Below are 19420 nucleotides of genomic sequence, written 5' to 3'. Positions count from 1 at the left end.
AGGCAAAAGGGACAAAAAAAAGAAGATACAGTTGTCATTATTTGGTGGGATAGGAGTAATGAAAAGTAAACAGGGAATCACAATGCAGAGTTGTTGAGTGCTGTAGCAGGGTAAGTACCATGCTATGGTCCTCACAAAAGAAATACTTAGCCAAATTTTAGCGTGTCAGGGAAGGATCCCTGGAGAAAATAATGCTAAAGTTAACATTAAGACACACAGGAGAATAAGTTAGCTAGGTGAAGGGAAAAGGAAGGGGTGGGTAATCTAGGGAGTAAAAGAAATAAATGTGCAGAGTTTAAGATTTAAGAGAGAGCACGACAAATTCAGGGAACTTCAATGTAGTTTAAATGTTGCAGGCCTTCAAAATTGGTTTAAGGGGTTTAAACTAGGGAGTTTAACATTAAGAAGGTATGGAGGGAAAAAGAGGAGTTATTCTGAACATGTTAAATCTGAGATGTGTCCAGGAAATCTAGATGGAAATGCTTTATAGGGTGTTAGCCACATGAGTTTAGAGCTTAGTAGGTAGGGCTAGGCTCGAGATATAGATTTGGGAGTGATCACAAGTAACTAACCAGGTTATGTGGAAATAACAAGAAGCAAAAGACTCCCCATGCCTTTAAGTTCAATGTTTTTTTAACTTATTACCTGAAGCATTACTATATCCTTGTCAAACATCTCACGTCTGCATTTCACATTATGGTAGTGATAAATCTAAAAAAATAATTAATTATATTGAGTAAATAGGTTTTTATTGGCGCAGCTCCCTCCTCTCCCATAAAAGCACATTGGTGTGGAACAGTATGCGCATGCATGTGACAGGGTATCCCAGACAGTTAACCCTATCTTAGTACAGATTAACTAGAAACTTCCAGATTACAGTAATCATTCTGTGGTTCACATTTCACAGCCAATTTTCTGGGTCTCCCAACAAAGTAAAAGGCAGTTGTCTCAGGAAGGTTTAGAGCTACCAAAAATAGGAAAAAAATCCATACCAATCCTAAATGAAGTTCAAAAAGTAAAATTTCAATTTTAGAGGTATACTAAAAGAACTTTTACCTTTTAACCCAATTTAAATAAACGAAATCTTGATGATTATATTTTTAATATCCAATTTTGTTCTTTTGTTTTGACACAGAGTCTCACTCTGTTGTCCAAGACAGAGTGCTGTGGCATCAGCCTAGCTCACAGCAACCTCAAACTCCTGGGCTCAAGCGATCCTCCTGCCTCAGCCTCCTGAGTAGCTGGGAATACAGGCATGCACCACTACGTCCAGCTAATTTCTTGTATTTTTAGTTGCCTGGCTAATTTTTTTTCTATTTTTAGTAGAGACGGGGTCCCACTCTTGCTCAGGCTGGTCTTGAACTCCTGAGCTCAAGTGATCCTCCCACGTTGGCCTCCAAGAGTGCTAGGATTACAGGCGTGAGCCTGGCCTCTGACGTCGTTCTAAAAAATTATTTCAAGTGAAAATCAAGACCACTGTTGTTCATCTCTACTTTTGATATTAATTATTGACAAACTATGATTAAAAGTTCTAAGAAAATTTTTGGTTTATTATTACATTTTTCTTTTCAAACAATTTTAATATACTCAACTTCTGACTAAATCCACTGAAAATTACAACCTTCACAGAAGCCAAGGAATCAAATGAAAACTCTCTATAGAATTAAACACTTACCTGGTTTACTAGAGAGAACCCATTTCTTCTCCACATTCCAGCATGTACTTGGGCACATAAAACAAGACATCTAAGAGGGTGCTCTATCAACATGGGTGGGCTAAGTTCACTCTGTATATACAAAACAAACAAACAAAAAACACAAAAAAATCAACTTTATATAGAAAGCTTGGTTGGTAGGAATGGAAGCTTTTATAAAATGTAAGTTAAACAATTCACTTGAAGGCCTTAACAGAAAAGACTGAGGTCCCCCTGAGGAAAAAGGAATTCTTCCTCCATGATTGCCTTTGTACTTGAGACTGCCACATCGACTCTTCCCTGGGTCTCTCCAGTCTGCTGTGGGCTGCCCTGCAGATTGCAGACTTGCCAGCCCCCACAATTATGCGAAACAATTCCTTAAAATAAATCTACATATATATGTAGAGAGAGAATGTGCACACACATCTTTTTTTTTTGGAGACAAAGTCTTGCTCTTTTGCCCTGGGCTAGAGTGCCATGGCGTCAGCCTAGCTCACAGCAACCTCAAGCTCCTGGGCTCAAGCCATCCTTCTGCCTCAGCCTCCCGAGTAGCTGGGACTACAGGCATGTGCCACCATGCCCGGCTAATTTTTTCTATATATTTTTAGTTGTCCAGCTAATTTTTTTCTATTTTTAGTAGAGACAGGGTCTCGCTCTTGCTCAGGCTGGTCTCAAACTCCTGACCTCGAGCAATCCTCCTGCCTCGGCCTCTCAGAGTGCTAGGATTACAGGCGTGAGCTACCACGCCCAGCCAATATGCCCATTTTATTAGTTCTGTTTCTCTGGAGAACCCAAAGTAATAAAATTTGTTTCAAAGTAATTTCAAATATAAGGAACATAATGAATATGTATTCACTTTTAAAGGTCAGCACCACTTACTAGAGGTAGGAGCTCTGGAAATTTATACGCCACTTCACTTTTGCTTAATAAAACATGCAAACCTGCATGGAAGAACAAACAAACAATTTCTATAAGTGATAATCATTTAGAAAAAAATCCCTAAAAATTCACTCAACTTTATATATCTTCTTTTCTGTTTGGGAACCTATCAGGTTACAAAATAACATACAAAATGAACTATATCCATAAATGAAGCTTTTCAATAGTCATTCTCATGAATCTCTGTATCAAGGGCACACTTAATACATGTACCAACATACATTGTTGACATTTTAAAAAGTAAATGTTAGATGTACAAGCACAGTAAATGCACCCATATAACTATCAAAAGTATTTATATATGTTATACCAACTTTAAGAGTCATATTTCACTGGGCCATGGAGTTTGTTCCCATTTAAAGTATAGCAGTGAGAGATTCTTCTGGCAACTGAACAGAGATACTGGCCATGGAGCTTGTGGTCTGCGCTGATCCTAACCTCAGCATTAAGTTCCCCAAAACTTCCAGTTTAGGATCAAAGCCTCTTTAGCTTCTAACAGCTCAACGTTAGTTCATTCTGATTGTGTCTTGTTTATGCTGTTGCCTAAACAGAGAATGCGCTTTACAGCCTGGTTTGAGGCTTTCTTTATTTGGAAAGACCTGCACTCCCTAATACCATTCTAACAATTTGTTGTCAACATTTATTACTCAAGCTCCATTAGCACATGCCCCAAGTTGTTCATGAACTGTTTTATATATGTTTACTTAGCTCTCCAATTAGATTATAAGGATTTAGGCCAAGGTTTATTAAATACAATGAGATGAAAAGTGAACAATATTCACTCAACAGCTTTGAGGGAGGTAAAGACCCACGCAGAAATTAGTACATTTTTAGAGTACTGACTTTTTTCACTGTGCATAACTATCAGCATCAGCTTCTACCCATAAAACCAGATTTTTAAAGGCACAAGAGATCAGTGGTTGAGTTGGAGACAGGATTCACGTTCTTGCCTTCTAGTCCAACACTTTCTCACGATACCATGCTATGAGTTGTCTATGTTAAGGATCAGCAGTTCAGTTGCTCAAAACACATATAAAAACAAAACTGGGCCTGAACAAGTTATAGAAATAAAAGAGATTTCTTCATGTGATCACAATTTCATTCTAGGTAATTATCTGTTATAGTATTTTAATAGTCATATGTCTAAGAATAAACAACTCCATAATCTTCACAGTAAGTTACCTTAAATTACCATGACTTCAAAGGGTCTATCAGCAGGATAATGTGACAATGTTCAGAACAATGAACAAAATGCCTTCAGAATGAAAGAGGGACCATTACTACTAACCTCATGTACATTAAAAGGATAATGAAGGAATACTATAAACTCTAGGCCCATAAGTTTGATAACTTAGGTGAAATGGACCAATTCCTTGAAAGACACGAACTACCAAAACCCACACAAGGAGAAATAGATAACCTGAACAGTTCTGTATTAAAGAAATTAAATCAATAAGTAGCCTTCCCAAAACTAAAACATCAGATGGTTTCACTGGTGAATTCTAGCAAACATTCAAGGAAGAAACGATACTACTCTCCACAATCTCTTCCAGAAAAATTGAAACAAAAAATACACCTTCATATCACATTAAATTACTTAAGATAAATTACATATTCTGCAATGAGTAAAAATATCTACCTTCAGAACTCCTCTTCCTTCTATTCTCTGAGTTAAAACGGAACTAAAGGTAACAACAGTATGTGAGCAGGCTAAGAATACCTGGAATCGAGAAATATGGAAGGCGTATTGAAATGAATCTATAGAGACAGATACTGCATATTCAAAGTCTTGGGCTGCTGCAAGATGGCAGCTTCAGACATTTGACCGCTTATACACTGCCTATAAATCAACTACTTGAGATTAAAGAATTATCACCTCAATATGGGCTCGCTCTTGACCTGCTGCTTAAAAGAGGATCAGTAAATATGAAACAGCTTATAGGGAGAGAAGAAAGAGCAAGAGAAAACCTAGGGTGATTTCAAATGACTTATCAAAAGATAAGCAATCACTTAAATAGTAGATTAGTTTGAATTTTAACAACACTGACTTTGAAGCTAGATTGAGTTAAACAATAAAACATGCTAACTGTAATTAAGAAGTCTGGAGAAGCACCATGGTACAACGGTTATAAACATGGCCTCTGGTACCAAATTGCCTCAAAATGCCAACTCTGATTCTTTCCTGCTAAACAACTCACTCTCTACATTCCCTCTGTGAAGTGAGTTTAATAATACCTACCTTATAGGTCCATGTGATGATTAAATAAGTTAATGTAGGTAAAACTCTCAGAATAATGCCTGGCACATAGTAGGTATTCATAAATATTAACCACAAACAAAAAAGATAATTTTAGGGTTCTCTTTTAGGGGAAATGCTTTACCTGCAAGTAAGCGAGAAACTGGGAGGTGAATGCTAACTTTTTCTTGGGAAACACAGTATCTGACAGTTTCCACTGAATGTCCACAAATGCTTAGCGTGATTGGCTGTTCACCATCAGTAAAACCACCATGACATTGCATCAATACAGCAAGACATTTCTTGTAAGCTTCAATTAACACTTTTTCCTAAAAAAGAGGGTTTTCCTGTAAGTTACTCAAAAGGCTGGGTTTCTACAACATTGAATAAGTACCTCAAATTTGACGATGAATATGTATCTCAAGTAACAATATGGGCAAAACCAAACTCGATCCTCCCTCCCAAACTTGGTCCCCCCCTCTTGTTGTGTGCCCTGTCTCAGTGAATGATACCTTGATCCATATAGCTGTGGAAATCTAGAAGTCAGTCCAATATCCTACTTTTCCTCACTCCCCATTGTCTACTCTATTATCAAGTCTGCAATTTCATCATCTAAACTTCTCTCAAAACTAGCCACTTTTCTCTATCTCCAGCAACTCCAAGGCATTGCCAGTCATCTCTCATTAAATTCCTTGCTTCAACTCTTGTCCCTCCATCCACTCTACAGAGTAATTTTTAAAAACATGTAAATTGAATCATGTTACTTTTCCATTTGGAGGTCTCTAAAGGCCTCCCACTGCAATTAGAATAAAATACAAACGTCTTTCTATGGCTAAGGCCCTGAGAAGTCAGGCCCCTGCCCACCCCTCTGCCCTCTACCTCTATGCTCCAACCACAGAGCCTTCTCATAGCTCCTGGAACAACCAGAATCCCTTCTTATCACAGAACATGATGCAGCTGTTCTCTTAGTCAGGAATATTACTTACTCTTTGTTCAGTTAACTTTTATACACTTTTTAGATCTCATGGAAGTGTTCCCTGGCCCCCTAACTTACACAGGCTCTCATCTAGACTTTATCACCAAAGGAAGGCCAAAATAATTTTAAGACACAGGACAGATGTACCAATAGTAAAACTTTAATTTGAGATTGTAAACTATCAACTTTTTATATTCTCAAAGTCTAGAAGGGATTATGGAAAAAAAAAAATGAAGATAGTTATATTAAGGAAGAGAGAGTGTGGATTATTTCCTTCTTTATTTTTCAAGTTTTTTCTTAAGGCTTTAGACTTTTAACTTTTAAGATTTTATTGAATTTATAGGTAGAAAAGGAAAATATGCTGTTTTATGAGCTAAGTATCATCACTATTTCTATAATCCCCCAAAACTTACTTAGGAATCTGCTTATAACCCGTTCCTCCATTTTCCTCCTATCCCCCACCCCTAGAAGAAACTCACATCTAAAGCACACCAGTCCTGCATCATTGAAATGACATGTGTTAATTTCATTTGTAGTGTAAAGGCTGCTTCCCACTCTGGTTCCATTTCAATATGTTGTCCTATTTGACGTAAAATTGGATCCATTCCCTTAAAGGAAGTGAAAAAATGTTACATGAATTAAAATTTTAGTTGTTCTCTTATGTGGCAACCTAAGAAATAATGTAGAAGAAATATATATATTAATTATAAAAACATAAGGTATAAGTTTTAAGAGGAAGTAGTATGAGAAATCATAGCTTTTAAAATTATGTGTTTATAAAACCGTCTCTAAAATACAAATCAAAAAACTCAATAAAGTATAGAATGAATTATTTGAGAGGCAGTCTTGTAGATCTCTTTTAGACTAAAAATACTTCAATACTTCACTGCAATAATCCTTCAAATTCCTTTTTAGGTCTATATCTATAGAAAAAATTGTTAAAAGAAATTTGGCAGGCTTTAAAAAATGTTATAGAATTTATAAATATATTTTATATTAGAATTAAGTTTTAATAATTATTGCCTAATAAAGTAAGTTTTCACAGGGCCTGAAAGAAAGCAAAAGAAAGTAAAACAAGAAAAAGATAAATAGCTTTGAATAAAAAAAATTACTTTTCAGAAACCAGCCTAACTACCTGGGTATGTCAGAACTTATTAAATTATAGACAATACAGAATACTAAGTATTCAAAATGATCAAAGTAGCTATTGTTTTTATGGATACATGAAAAACATAGTAGTAGTATAATAAACTAAACACCCAACCTAAGAACTAGAATGTTTTCTAAAAATGATATGTCAACTTTGATTATTCCTTTACTTAAGAAAGCCAGATGGCTACTAAAGGAATCATTATATTAATAGTACTTGCTCAGATTTTTAGAGACGTCACCTATCTTCTAACAGTTAAAACTGGTTAAATATACCTGTTGGTTTCTACTTCTAGATTCTGTTTCATGCATGGGGATGGTTCAAAAAAGAAAATTAAACAGGCGAAAAAGTTCTACACTGTATTATATAAATATCACATCAAGAAGAAAAAAGAAATATAGAAACATTTTAAAAAAAACCCTAAAACAACTACAGTTTCTCAAATAACTAACTTGACTATACTTCCAAGCAAGTCTATCTAAAAAATGAACTTACAACCTCTAAAGAAAGAACATTAGGCCAGGCGCGGTGGCTCACGCCTGTAATCCTAGCACTCTGGGAGGCCGAGGCGGGTGGATCGCTCGAGGTCAGGAGTTCGAGACCAGCCTAAGCAAGAGCGAGACCCCGTCTCTACTAAAAATAGAAAGAAATTATATGGCCAACTAAAAATATATAGAGAAAAAATTAGCCGGGCATGGTGGTGCATGTCTGTAGTCCCAGCTACTCGGGAGGCTGAGGCAGTAGGATCGCTTAAGCCCAGGAGTTTGAGGTTGCTGTGAGCTAGGCTGACGCCATGGCACTCACTCTAGCCTGGGCAACAAAGTGAGACTCTGTCTCAAAAAAAAAAAAAAAAAAAAAGAAAGAACATTAATGGTAAACAAAAGAATTATCAAATACAAAGAGCAGTAAATGCCAGAACTTCTGCTAGAATCTCATTTGCTCTATACCTTTCTAAGAGTCTCCAATTATAGAGGAGCTTCTTGGTCCAAATGCAACCATCCAAATTGATCTTTTGGAAATGTGCCCCAAATGAAAAAAAATGCACAGACAGAAAGTGCTCCGTTCAATGAACAAAAACACCAAAAAATAGAAGCTGGCATGGTGGTGTACACCTGTAGTTCCAGCTACTTGAGAAGCTGAGGTGGGAGGATCAATTGAGCTCAGGAGTTTGAGGCGGGAGTGTGCTATGATTGTGCCTGAGAATAGCTACTATACTCCAGCCCAGGCAACATACAGAGACCTCATCTCTTAACAAAAAAAATAAGGAAGAAAAAAAAAAAAGAAAGAGGATGAAAAAGAAAAAGGTATCAGTTTATACATACCTGCATACATTTAAGTAATTCCAAAAAGGCATCAAATCCTTCTAGGAACTTCTGCCTCAGCTCATCTGACCATTCAGTTGGTTTGCTTATTAAAACATACCTGAACAAGATAAAAGCAGCAATGAATACAAAGATAAACACTGACATTTTACAAGATGCAACTGGTTTAATGATTGAATGAAAACTCACTTGAGATCTAAAATAAGGCTCTGAACTCTCCTAAACTTGAAGGCTTGTAAAGCAGTATATCGTTCAAACTGAAATCTGCCCTGGGCATCTCGATGTCGCAAATGATCCATAAAAGTCTTAATGATAATGGTCATCAGGTTCTCTTCTGTGATGAGCATTCGAGCCTAAAACAAAGTATATCAGAGTACATGGTAATCAAAAATTATTTACTAGAAGGCAAAAAGAAAAAAGAAAAATTCAAATCATCAACATTATTTAGCTCTTTCAGTTTAAAACCCTTTTCAACACAACCATATAATATCACAAATGTATTACTGTGTATTTCTAAATAACAATTACTTACTCCAATTGCCATGTGTATGAAGCAACAATTATATCAGATGCCAGAAAGATGCCAGAATGTTAGAAGACAGTTCCAAGGCTCATTATTCAAAGATAATTCAGGGTGGGGGATCTGAATCAGGCTGCAAATTTTCCTTAACTGAGACATTTAGACACCTATAATGGTATGGTATAATTATTCTAGGATTCAGAGGTTTATGTCAAAGATTCTCGAGAAGTCAATATGAAACTGTATTTCCTCTTAATCTCTTTAGTTAAGATTTTTTGCTTTGTAGCTATGTATAGATATATATATATGTATATCTCTATGTATTTTTGAATAAGTAAATATATGTAAATGATGCCAAATACAAGTAAAAAGTAAGTCCCCAGTGCCTGAAGTTTCCCGTCCAAAGGCAAACCCTGTTAGCAGTTCTTTGCACATTCTTGCAGAGGTGATATGTGTGTATATCTATATATCTATACATACATAAACTACAAAATAAAATAAAAATAGATTAAATGTATATTAAGTATATATAAGTATGGATATGTATAATTATATCTCTTTCCCCCAAAGGATAGCATATTATATACTGTTCTGTACTTTTTTTACTTGATATATTTTAGAGATTGTCCCGTATCAGTTCATACAAATTTCCCTTATTCTTTTTTATCTATCACCAGGTATACTTTTGTATCATACTTTATTTAGTCTTACCTTACTGGTAAGACATTCAGTTTTTTCCAGTTTTATGCTATTACAAAAGATGTTGCAACAAATATCTACTGTGTATAGTTTCAAGAATATTTATAGAATAATTTCCTAAAAGTGGAACTAATGTGTTAAAGAGTATGCACATTACAAATTTTAATGATATCATCAAACTGTTGCCACAAAAAAGCTTAATTAACAATTTATGTTTTTACCTATGATATAGGCCTTGCCCCTCCTGCCCTCCTAACACAATGTAACTTCAAACATTTTGAACTTTGCCATTTGACAGTTTTAATCTGTCATAGTAAAGTTAGAATGTTTACTTTTACTTTAAATACCACATTTTTACTCTGATACAAAAGATCATGGATCCCCACCCCACGTCTTTCCTCCTAGGTTTTACAGTGTTATTGATGTTGGGCGACAACTTAAACAGGTCTCCTATCAATCAATATCACATAATTAGCAATAAAGAAAGTTGCATCAAAAAATAGGACCAAAATGCAAAAGAAAGAAGTCCATGAATATAGTAAAAGCTGTATTCTAATGCAGAGGTTAAGTGCTAAAGTCATAAGTAGAAAATCTATAGAGTTAAATATACCTTTGAAAACTCTTAAATCATCAACACATTGTCAGGACTTAGGCTCTAAGAAGCTCAAAAGTCTACAGGATTAACTTCTGTTAAATTTTCCTCCACAGTGAAGATTAAGGTGAAGTTTGAAGGGGTGGGGAATACTAAGGGCGTAAGTAAAAATTTTCCTTTTGTTTGTTGGATTAGTTGATTTTGAGGAAGTTAAATGAGTACGATTCAATTCCACTGAGCTAAGAAAATACTCTGTAGAGCTGCAATCCCCAAGCCCTGGGCTGTGGACCAGTACGAGTCCGGGGCCTCCTGGGAAGCAGGAGGTGAGCCGCGGGCAAGCGAGCGAAGCTTCATCTGTATCTACAGCTGCTCCCCATCGCTCACATCACCACTGATCAGATCAGTGGAAGCATTAGATTCCCATAGAAGCGCAAACTGTACTGTAAACTGAACATGTGAGGGATCTAGGTTGTGCTCCTTATGAGAATCAAATGCCTGACATCTGAGGTGGAGCTGAGGCGGTGATGCTAGCGCTGGGGAGCGGCTGCAAATGCAGATTATCATTAGCAGAGAGGTGTGACTCCACAATAAATGTAATTCGCTTGAATCATCCCGAAACCATACTCAAAACCCCTGTCCAGTCTGTGGAAAAATTGTCTTCCGTGAAGTTGGTCCCTGGTGCCAAAAAGGCTGGGGCCTGCTGCTGTAGTGTCAGCATATAGGACTTAGAGCAGGTAGGAAAAGGAGTTTGTTGAATGTAAATCTCACCAATCAAGGTACTTATTAGCATTTTCAGTTTCAGGTGAATGTTAAAAGAGATATGCATAGTTTTGGATTGAATTCTAATTGTTTGTACTGGGGGTCAAATAAAAAAATTAATAGAGTGGCCCATTAAAACAGGGGAGTGGCCAGGTGTGGTCGTTGTGTGCCTAAGGTCCCAGCTACTTGGGAGGCTGAGGGAGGAAGACTGAGCTTAGGATTTCGAGGCCAGGCTGGGCAATACAGAAAAGACCCCATTTCTAAAACAAAACACTAAAAAACCCCCAAACAAAACAAAACCCAGGGGAGTTATTTACCATGTTTCTAAAACAAAAGAAAACCACCAAAACAACAACAACAACAACAACCCCAAAACAAAACTAAAAAAAAAAAACCAAGGTGCCAGGCACGGTGGCTCACGCCTGTAATCCTAGCACTCTGGGAGGCTGAGGAGGGAGAATCGCTCAGGGTCAGGAGTTCGAGGCCAGTCTGAGCAAGAGCAACACCCCGTCTCTACTAAAAAAATAAAAAGATATTATCTGGACAGCTAAAAATATATATGGAAAAAAATTAGCTGGGCATGGTGGCACATGCCTGTAGTCCCAGCTACTCGGGAGGCTGAGGCAGGAGGATCGCTTGAGCCCGGGAGTTTGAGGTTGCTGTGAGCTAGGCTGACGCCACGGCAACGAGCGAGACTCTGTTTCAAACAAAACAAAACAAAACAAAACAACAACAAAAAAACCCGAAGGAGTTATTCAACATTTCTACTTTAAGATAACTAAAGAAGCATATTTTCCAAAGTTATAAACAGAAATGGATAAAAACCTTAAGTGATTGGTTTTATCAACTTTTCAAGGTAATTTTCAACATTAAATAGCTAACATTATTATATTAGTTCTAGTACTTATCACTTACCCTAAAAAATTACTTTAATTTTTATGTCTATAATTCACTTTGTTTTGAAAAACATTTCTACTACTTAATTACAGTTTTTATTCACTTTATGTAATTCATATTCAATTTTGTTTTGCAAGGCTCATTACACATTTAACAAAATATTCAAAACGGGCCAAATTCTCCCCTCAGACTCTGAAAAACTATTAACAGTCTATGTATACACTGTTAGTTAAACTAAACATGCTACAGCATATAGGGATAATGCTGACTGAGGGCACATTTAATAAAATAAACTGGAACAACTATCGTACTCTAATCACTTGATTTATAAGCACTTATTCTTTTTTTTTTTTTTTTGAGACAGAGTCTTGCTTTGTTGCCTGGGCTAGAGTGAGTGCCGTGGCATCAGCCTAGCTCACAGCAACCTCAAACTCCTGGGCTCAAGCGATCCTCCTGCCTCAGCCTCCCAGGTAGCTGGGACGACAGGCATGCGCCACCAGGCCCGGCTAACATTTTTTCTATATATATTTTAGTTGGTGAGATAATTTCTTTCTATTTTTAGTAGAGACGGGGGTCTCGCTCTTGCTCAGGCTGGTCTCGAACTCCTGACCTCGAGCGATCCACCCGCCTCGGCCTCCCAGAGTGCTAGGATTACAGGCGTGAGCCACTGCGCCCGGCCTATAAGCACTTATTCTTGACCAGACTTAAAATGAAGACGGCGTTAACTCTAAGGCAATTCTGATTTGAAAGATACCCCTGCTATAAAACATTTTACTAATATCTAGGGCAAGTTATTTTTAACCAAGATGTGCACAAGAATTGCTAATGGAGCTTTTCCAAAAAACTATACAAGCACTCTTCTGCTTCTAGTCATGACGGAGTAGCTTCAGGCTGACCAACACTTCTACCAAGAATAACTAGAAAAGCTCAACTTAAAAAAAAAAAAAAAAAAAGTTTGAAATCATTAGCAAGCTGCTGAGACAAGAAGGACCCCAGGGGATAAAAACCATGGATAAAGGGAACTGCACAGGGAGGTGAGCCACCATTCGGCAGCTACTTTTGCCTCAGCATTTGACTATTTCGGGAAGGGGTAAGTGGATTAAAAATGCCAGGAGGAAATCTGCACAGAGCTGCTATTCGTAGGGAGAAAAACCTATTGACATTTTAGCTGTCCCAGGGTGTTGGAGAGGCTAGAATCCCAGTAAGAACAACAGAAGGGTGGGGAAATAAGTTTAAGATTATTCTAATTTTCTTCTCAAAATATTTGCAAAATTCTGAAGTTACATGGGATGGAAGTCTGAGAAGAGCAGGAAGCCCAGATGAACAAAGCAATGCTGCGGCAGTCTTACCAAGGTGAAGAAACTCTTATCTACATAGAGTTCAGGACCCTATAGAGGAGAAGAACTCCAGGCTCCCACCTGGGAAAGGTTAGGGAGTTATGTCCCAGGGAGGGGGATGAACCAGAAGTAAGACTGAATCTTGCTAAAACAACCTGGAGTCACGTCAATCCCTGACTGGACTAAGGTGATCAGCCTCACCCTATGTGCTGATGGGGACTAGAATATTCCACACCAAAATATACCATTCTGGCATAAGGATTATTTTTGGTGAAAGCAACAGAGGAACAGCAGATAAAGGAAAAGCTCCCAAAAGAGAACACACATTTCCGCTTTGTGAAAGTGTCGTCTCACTAGGAAGGGGAGGGCAATTCTTATCTAAGTTGATCTGAATCTGTAAAACAAACCTTACTAAACAACTCTTATTTACCACGTAACAAAATTGTGGGATGCAGTTAAAATTATGCTTAGATAGAAACTTCACCTTAAATGCTCTTAATAGAAAAGAAGAAAGGCTAAAAGTAAATAATCTAAATATCTATTAAGAAATTACAAAAAGAATGGCAAAATAAATCTAAAGAAAATACAAAAAGGGAAATTAGAGTATAAATTGATAAAACAAAGAAAATGTACAAAAAAAAAAATCAACACAGCTGAAGGTTGGTTCTTTGAAAACACTAAGAGTATAGATCTCTCAAAAGACTACTAAGAAAACCAGAAAAATTGAAATTTAAAAAGGAGCAAAAAAACCCAAAACTACAGATCTTAAAGATATTAAATGGAAAATGGGACAAATGTTAGGACCAATTTAAATTAATATAATTAAAAATTTAGATGAAACTAGCAAATTCGTAAGAAAAAAACATAAGTTACTCAAAGGGAAATAAGAAACGAAAAAATCTGAATACTCTTACATCTATCAAAGAAATTTAATTGGTAAAAAATGTTACCAGAAAGAAATCTTCAGGCCCAAATGGCTACACTGGAGAATTCTTCCAAATATTTAAGAGAGCAATAATACATAGAAATTTCCAGAAAACAGAATATACCTGCCAATTTAATTAATGAGTCCTCCATAATCTTAATTCTAAAACTCCAAAAAGCCATTATAAGAAAATTACCATCTAATCTCTCTCACAAATAAGGGTACACAAATTGAATCAAGCAATATAGAAAAAGGATACATCACAACACAACCAAATTTGGTTTTGGTTTATTTCCTTAATGCAAGAGTATTTCGGAAAAAAAAAATCAACTTATATAAATAACCGTATTAACAGACAAAAGGAGAAAAAAACCCCACATGATCACAGCATACATGCTTTCCCTGAATTCATGAAAATTAAACACCCATTCATGTTTTAAAACAAAAACCAAGTGGGCCTGTAAGTCCCAACTACTCAGGAGACTGAGGCAGGAGGAAGGGGTATCCCTTGAGCAGCCTGGGCAACAAAGTGAGACCCGTTAAAACAAACAAACACACACACCTCCGAGCAAACAAGGAATAGAAGGGAGTTTCTTTTATCTGATAAAAGAGTATCTGTTAAAAATCAACCAAACAAAAACCCAAAGTAAAACATTATACTTTGTGGTAAAATATTGAATGCTTTTCCCCTGAGAAGGGGAATGAGACGATTCCTGCTTTTATTTACCACTTCTATTCAACAGTATACTGGAGGTCCTAGCCAGTACAATAAAGAAAGAAAATGAAATAAAAGATATAAAGATCGGGAAATAAGAACCAAAACTGCCACCACTCACAGATAACAGATAACTATGAACACAGAAAATCCAAAAGAATCTATAAATTATTATATTTAATAAATGAATTTGGAAAAGTTGCTGGGTATATGGCCAACATACAAAAATAGATGCATTTCCACATACTAGCAAATACAAAGTAAAATTTAAAAAAATGATACCATTTCCCATAGCATCAAAAAGAATAACAAAAACCTCAAAGCCAAATATGTAGCAATAAATCTAACAAAAGACTGGAAGAGCTCTATGCTAAAAACTACAAGTCATTATTGAGAGAAATTAAAAAAAAAAACTAAATAAACGAAGGAACACATCAAATTCATGAGATGGAAGACTCAATATTGTAAAGATACCAATTCTTCCCAAACTGATGTGGATAGACTGATTTCAATCCCAATCTAAATCTATGAAGGGGTGTGTGTGTGTGTAAACTGATAAGCTGAATTTAAATTCATATGGAAATACAAAGGATCAAGAATGGCCACGGCACTTTGAAGAATAAAACTGGAAGATTTAAATATCAGATATCAAGACTCATAAAGGTACTACAATTAAGGCAGTGTAATAGTGGAACAAAGATAGACAGAAAACAAATGGAACAAAAGACAGACACACACATATAAAGGTCTTCTTGACTTACGACAAAGGTGCCCCTGAAATGCAACAGGTAAAAGGATGATATCTTCAATAAACAGTGCTGGGTCAATTGGAGAACTATATGGGGGGAAAAATCAAGACCCCCTTACTTCATACTATAGACAAAAATCAATTCTAGATGCATTGGGAATTTAAATGTGAAAGGCAAGCTTTAAGAAGAAAGCATGGGAGAATATTTTCATGACCATAGGATATGCAAAGATTGTTTATACAGTACACAAAAAGTGCTAACTGTAAAATAAAAAATGATAAAATAGAACACATTAAAATGATAAAATTTTTGCTTCCTAATTTCTGGGGGAAAAAAAGAAAAAAAAATTATAAATTTTGGCTCATTAAGAGAAACTTAATATTAAGGGAGTGACAAAGACAAGCCACAGGGTGGGAAAAAATATTTGTCACATATATATCCAACAAAGGATATATATGTAGGATTTATTAATAAAAACTCTTACAAATCAATAAGAAAAAGGCAAACAACCCAACAGATAATCAGGGGGAAACTTTAGCAGGCATTCACAAAGGAGGATATCCAAATGGCCAATAAACATACAAAAAGGGATTCAACTTCATTACCACCAGAAAAATGCAAATTAGGACCACAATGAGAAATCACTATGCCCTCACTGGAATAGATAAAATATAAAAAGACTGGTAAAACCAAGTGTTGGTTAGGGTGTAGAGCAACTAACTGAAACTCTCATACATTATTAATGGCAATGTGAATTGGTCCAACCATTTTGGAAAAGAGTTTGGTAGAAACTTTTTAATCTGCACACATACATACATATCCTATTTCTGGGCAACTCCTCTCTTGGGTATGTAAAAGGTCAGGATAATTTTCTACTAAAGTATGTTGTTGCATGTTCAAAGCACCTTTATTTCTAAAAGCCCCAAACTAGAAAACTCCATTAAAAGAAAAATGAATAAATGGTGATATATTAATGCAATGGAATATGACATAGCAATAAAAATGAACGATCTTATTGTATGTACGATGATGTACATGCAGCATTGATGACTACCACAAACATAATGCTGAGCGGAAGCAGTCAGACATAAGTCATACCATATGATTTTATTATATAAAATTCAAAACCAGGCAAAACAATCTGTTGTGTCAGAACACAACATTTACATTTGGAGAGAGGTAGTGATTGGGATGACCAGCACTTTTGGAATGCTGGTAACATGGGTGGGCCCACTATATAAAAATTCAATGGGCTGTACAATTGTCATGTGATCGCTTTTCTGTATATACTCTATCTCAATAAAGTTAAAAACAAAAAACAAACTACTACATATGCCTGGGCGCCATCTTTAGAGTTTGTGATGCTGAGAAGGAAGGAGGCAGCAGAGAACTACTTTTAAAGGTTATGGAGGTTATTTGCAAACATGCTCGTTGACCTAGGAAAAGGGAGAGAGTATTAAGTATGTAAGTGGTACCAAGTTAGGGTGAAGGAAAAGATCCATTACTAAAAAAAATGTAAACTGTGAAAATTCGCTCAAGAATAAAACCTGAACAGATGAGAAGAAATTGAAAAGAATTTCAAAGATTTAACCTCTCAAACATTCCAAGTTGAGATTAATTAAATCTTAAAAAAAAAAAAAAAAACAAAACCAACCAGGTAATTCTTATGTCATTTAATCTATTCTAGGGCATACACACAGACATATACTCAATTCATTTTACAAAGCCAAAATCTAATTAAACACACACACACAGGAAGGAAACACTGACCAATCTTACTTGTGAGCCTATGTGCAAAAATTCTAAATAAAATATTACTAAACTGGACTTAGCAGTATACTAAAAGAATACACTGTAGCCATGTATTAGAATTTCAAAATTAGAAAAATTTAGCTAATATAATTTGTCATATTAATAGGTCAAAGAATGAAATTGTTCCTTCTTCTTTGACCAAGGAGGGTATTTACTGCATCAATAGCACAAAGAAAAGACTATATGATCATTTCAATAGATGGAGGAAAAGCATTTGCTGAAAATATCTAACCCTGATTGAAAATCATACAAAACCAAAACCAATTTTAGTAAACCAGAGCGAAAGAAAATATTCTTAGTATGACAAAATATTAATCAAAACCAGAAGTAAGCAACATCTTCATTTCTAGATTGAAACACCTGAAGGGACTTCTATTCAAGTCAGGTACCAGACAAGGATGTTGCTGTCATTCAGAGTGGTCCTTCTGAAACATAAATCAGATATCATGCCTGTGTTCAAAACCTTGCAATTATCTCCCCATTTCACTCAGTATTTATAAAGACAAAAGTTCTTACAATAGCCAGTGAGGTCTGGTACTGCCACTCTCCACTTTGCCACTCCCATTTTCACTCCATCCCCAAACTCAATGACCTCACTGACCATTCTCCTTCTCATTCACTCACTCTAGCAACAATGGCATTTTTTTTTTTTTTGGTTCTTTCCTCCAAAATGCCAAGTGTGCATTCATCTCAGAAATTTTGTACCTGCTGCTCCCTCTGCCTAGAAAGTTCTTTCACCAGTTAATAATGTCACTCACTCCTTCAAGTTTCTGTTCCAAGACCACCTCTCTGAAAGGTCTTCCCTGATCACCCTACATAAAATATGACCCCTCCACTGTCACTTTCTATTCCCTTAACTCGTTTTTCAACTTTGTAGTACTTATCAACAGTCAATTTATAACAAAATGCAATTGTTTATCTATCTTCTCACAACTAGACTATAAATTGTTTTGTTCACTGCTATATTTATCCCCCAGAGCCCAAAATAGCGCCTAGTCAATAAAGGCACTAAATAAATATTTTTTGAATATATAAAGACATACACTATTTTTCTAACTAAAGGAGTCAGATGAGAAACAGAAAGTTGAAATATTAGAAAAAAACCAAAAACTACTATTTGTAGATAACTAGAAATTCCAATGAATCAACACAAAATATTAGAACGTCAGTAAGTGGACCAAATAGATATAAGATGGATACATAAAAATCAGTAGTTTTCCTACATACTTATAGCCTGTTTGTAAAAAATTTACTATAGCATCAAAAATATAAGACATATAAGTTTAATTTAAAAGCATGTAAGACTATAACAAGAGAACTATGAAGCTTTTACGAAGAACATAAAATTTCAATAAATGAGGACAAATTATATTCATAAATGGTATATATCCAATTATTGCAAAAGTACTAATATTAGTTCTTCCTGAATTAATCTAGAAATACAATGTCTTTTCACTCAATATCCCAATTTAGTTTTTGGTAACTGACAAACTGATTTTAGTTCATCTTTTAAAAAAGGCCTAAGAAAAAGTAAGAATATTTTGGAAAAGAATAATGAAAGGAGATTTAGCTCTATAAGACATCAAAAGAGAATATTAAACTCTAAATAATTATTACAACTGTGGTACTGGCATGGAAATGGAAAAAAGATCAATGGGGGAGAGAAACACAGATTTGAATACACATGGGATCATCTCACAGGCTTTATAAACTCAACCCTGATTAAACTGAAGGTATCACTTTTCCTCTTTACAAATCCTAGTTGCTCTCCAAAATTCCCTGTATCCCAGCAAGTGGCACAACATTCACTCAGCTGCAAGTCAGAAACCTGGGAATCATCTTTAAACTTCTCCTTTAAACCCAACCTTCAATTAATCACCAAATTCAACATCCCTCAGACACACTTGCCAGTTCTCTCACAACTCATATCTGCTGTTAGCACCCCAGTACAAGTTACTATCAATTCTTTTCTGGATCACTGCAACAGCATCTGATTAGGTTCCCACACTCACTTTTACCACCCTCCGATCTGTTCTCCAAATTACAAACAGCGTGATCTTTTAAAATCACAAATGTAATGATGTAAGTACCACTTAAAA

General features: G+C 35.8%; 1 protein-coding gene across 6 annotated transcripts in view; it reads right to left on the bottom strand.

Annotated features, from left to right (window-relative positions):
* The window catches only part of UBR2 (ubiquitin protein ligase E3 component n-recognin 2), a 107479-nt gene that overhangs the window by 44395 nt on the left and 43664 nt on the right, over nt 1-19420 (bottom strand). For 5 of the 6 annotated variants that reach the window (XM_069488719.1, XM_069488720.1, XM_069488721.1 and 2 more), the window contains exons 12-18: nt 8506-8669; nt 8317-8416; nt 6324-6452; nt 5014-5197; nt 2573-2634; nt 1676-1786; nt 646-711 (exon numbers count right to left, since the gene is read on the bottom strand). In XM_069488719.1, coding sequence (XP_069344820.1) covers nt 646-711; nt 1676-1786; nt 2573-2634; nt 5014-5197; nt 6324-6452; nt 8317-8416; nt 8506-8669 — 816 coding nt within the window. Of the gene's footprint in view, nt 1-645; nt 712-1675; nt 1787-2572; nt 2635-5013; nt 5198-6323; nt 6453-8316; nt 8417-8505; nt 8670-12639; nt 12644-13321; nt 13340-19420 lie in introns of all 6 variants that reach the window. The other variant, XM_069488722.1, reaches the window with a different exon arrangement.

Source organism: Eulemur rufifrons, chromosome 15 (assembly GCF_041146395.1).
Source record: "Eulemur rufifrons isolate Redbay chromosome 15, OSU_ERuf_1, whole genome shotgun sequence".
NCBI lineage: Eukaryota > Metazoa > Chordata > Mammalia > Primates > Lemuridae > Eulemur > Eulemur rufifrons.
The sequence above is the reverse complement of the archived record's forward strand: the minus strand, read 5'-3'. Positions and strand labels throughout refer to the sequence as shown.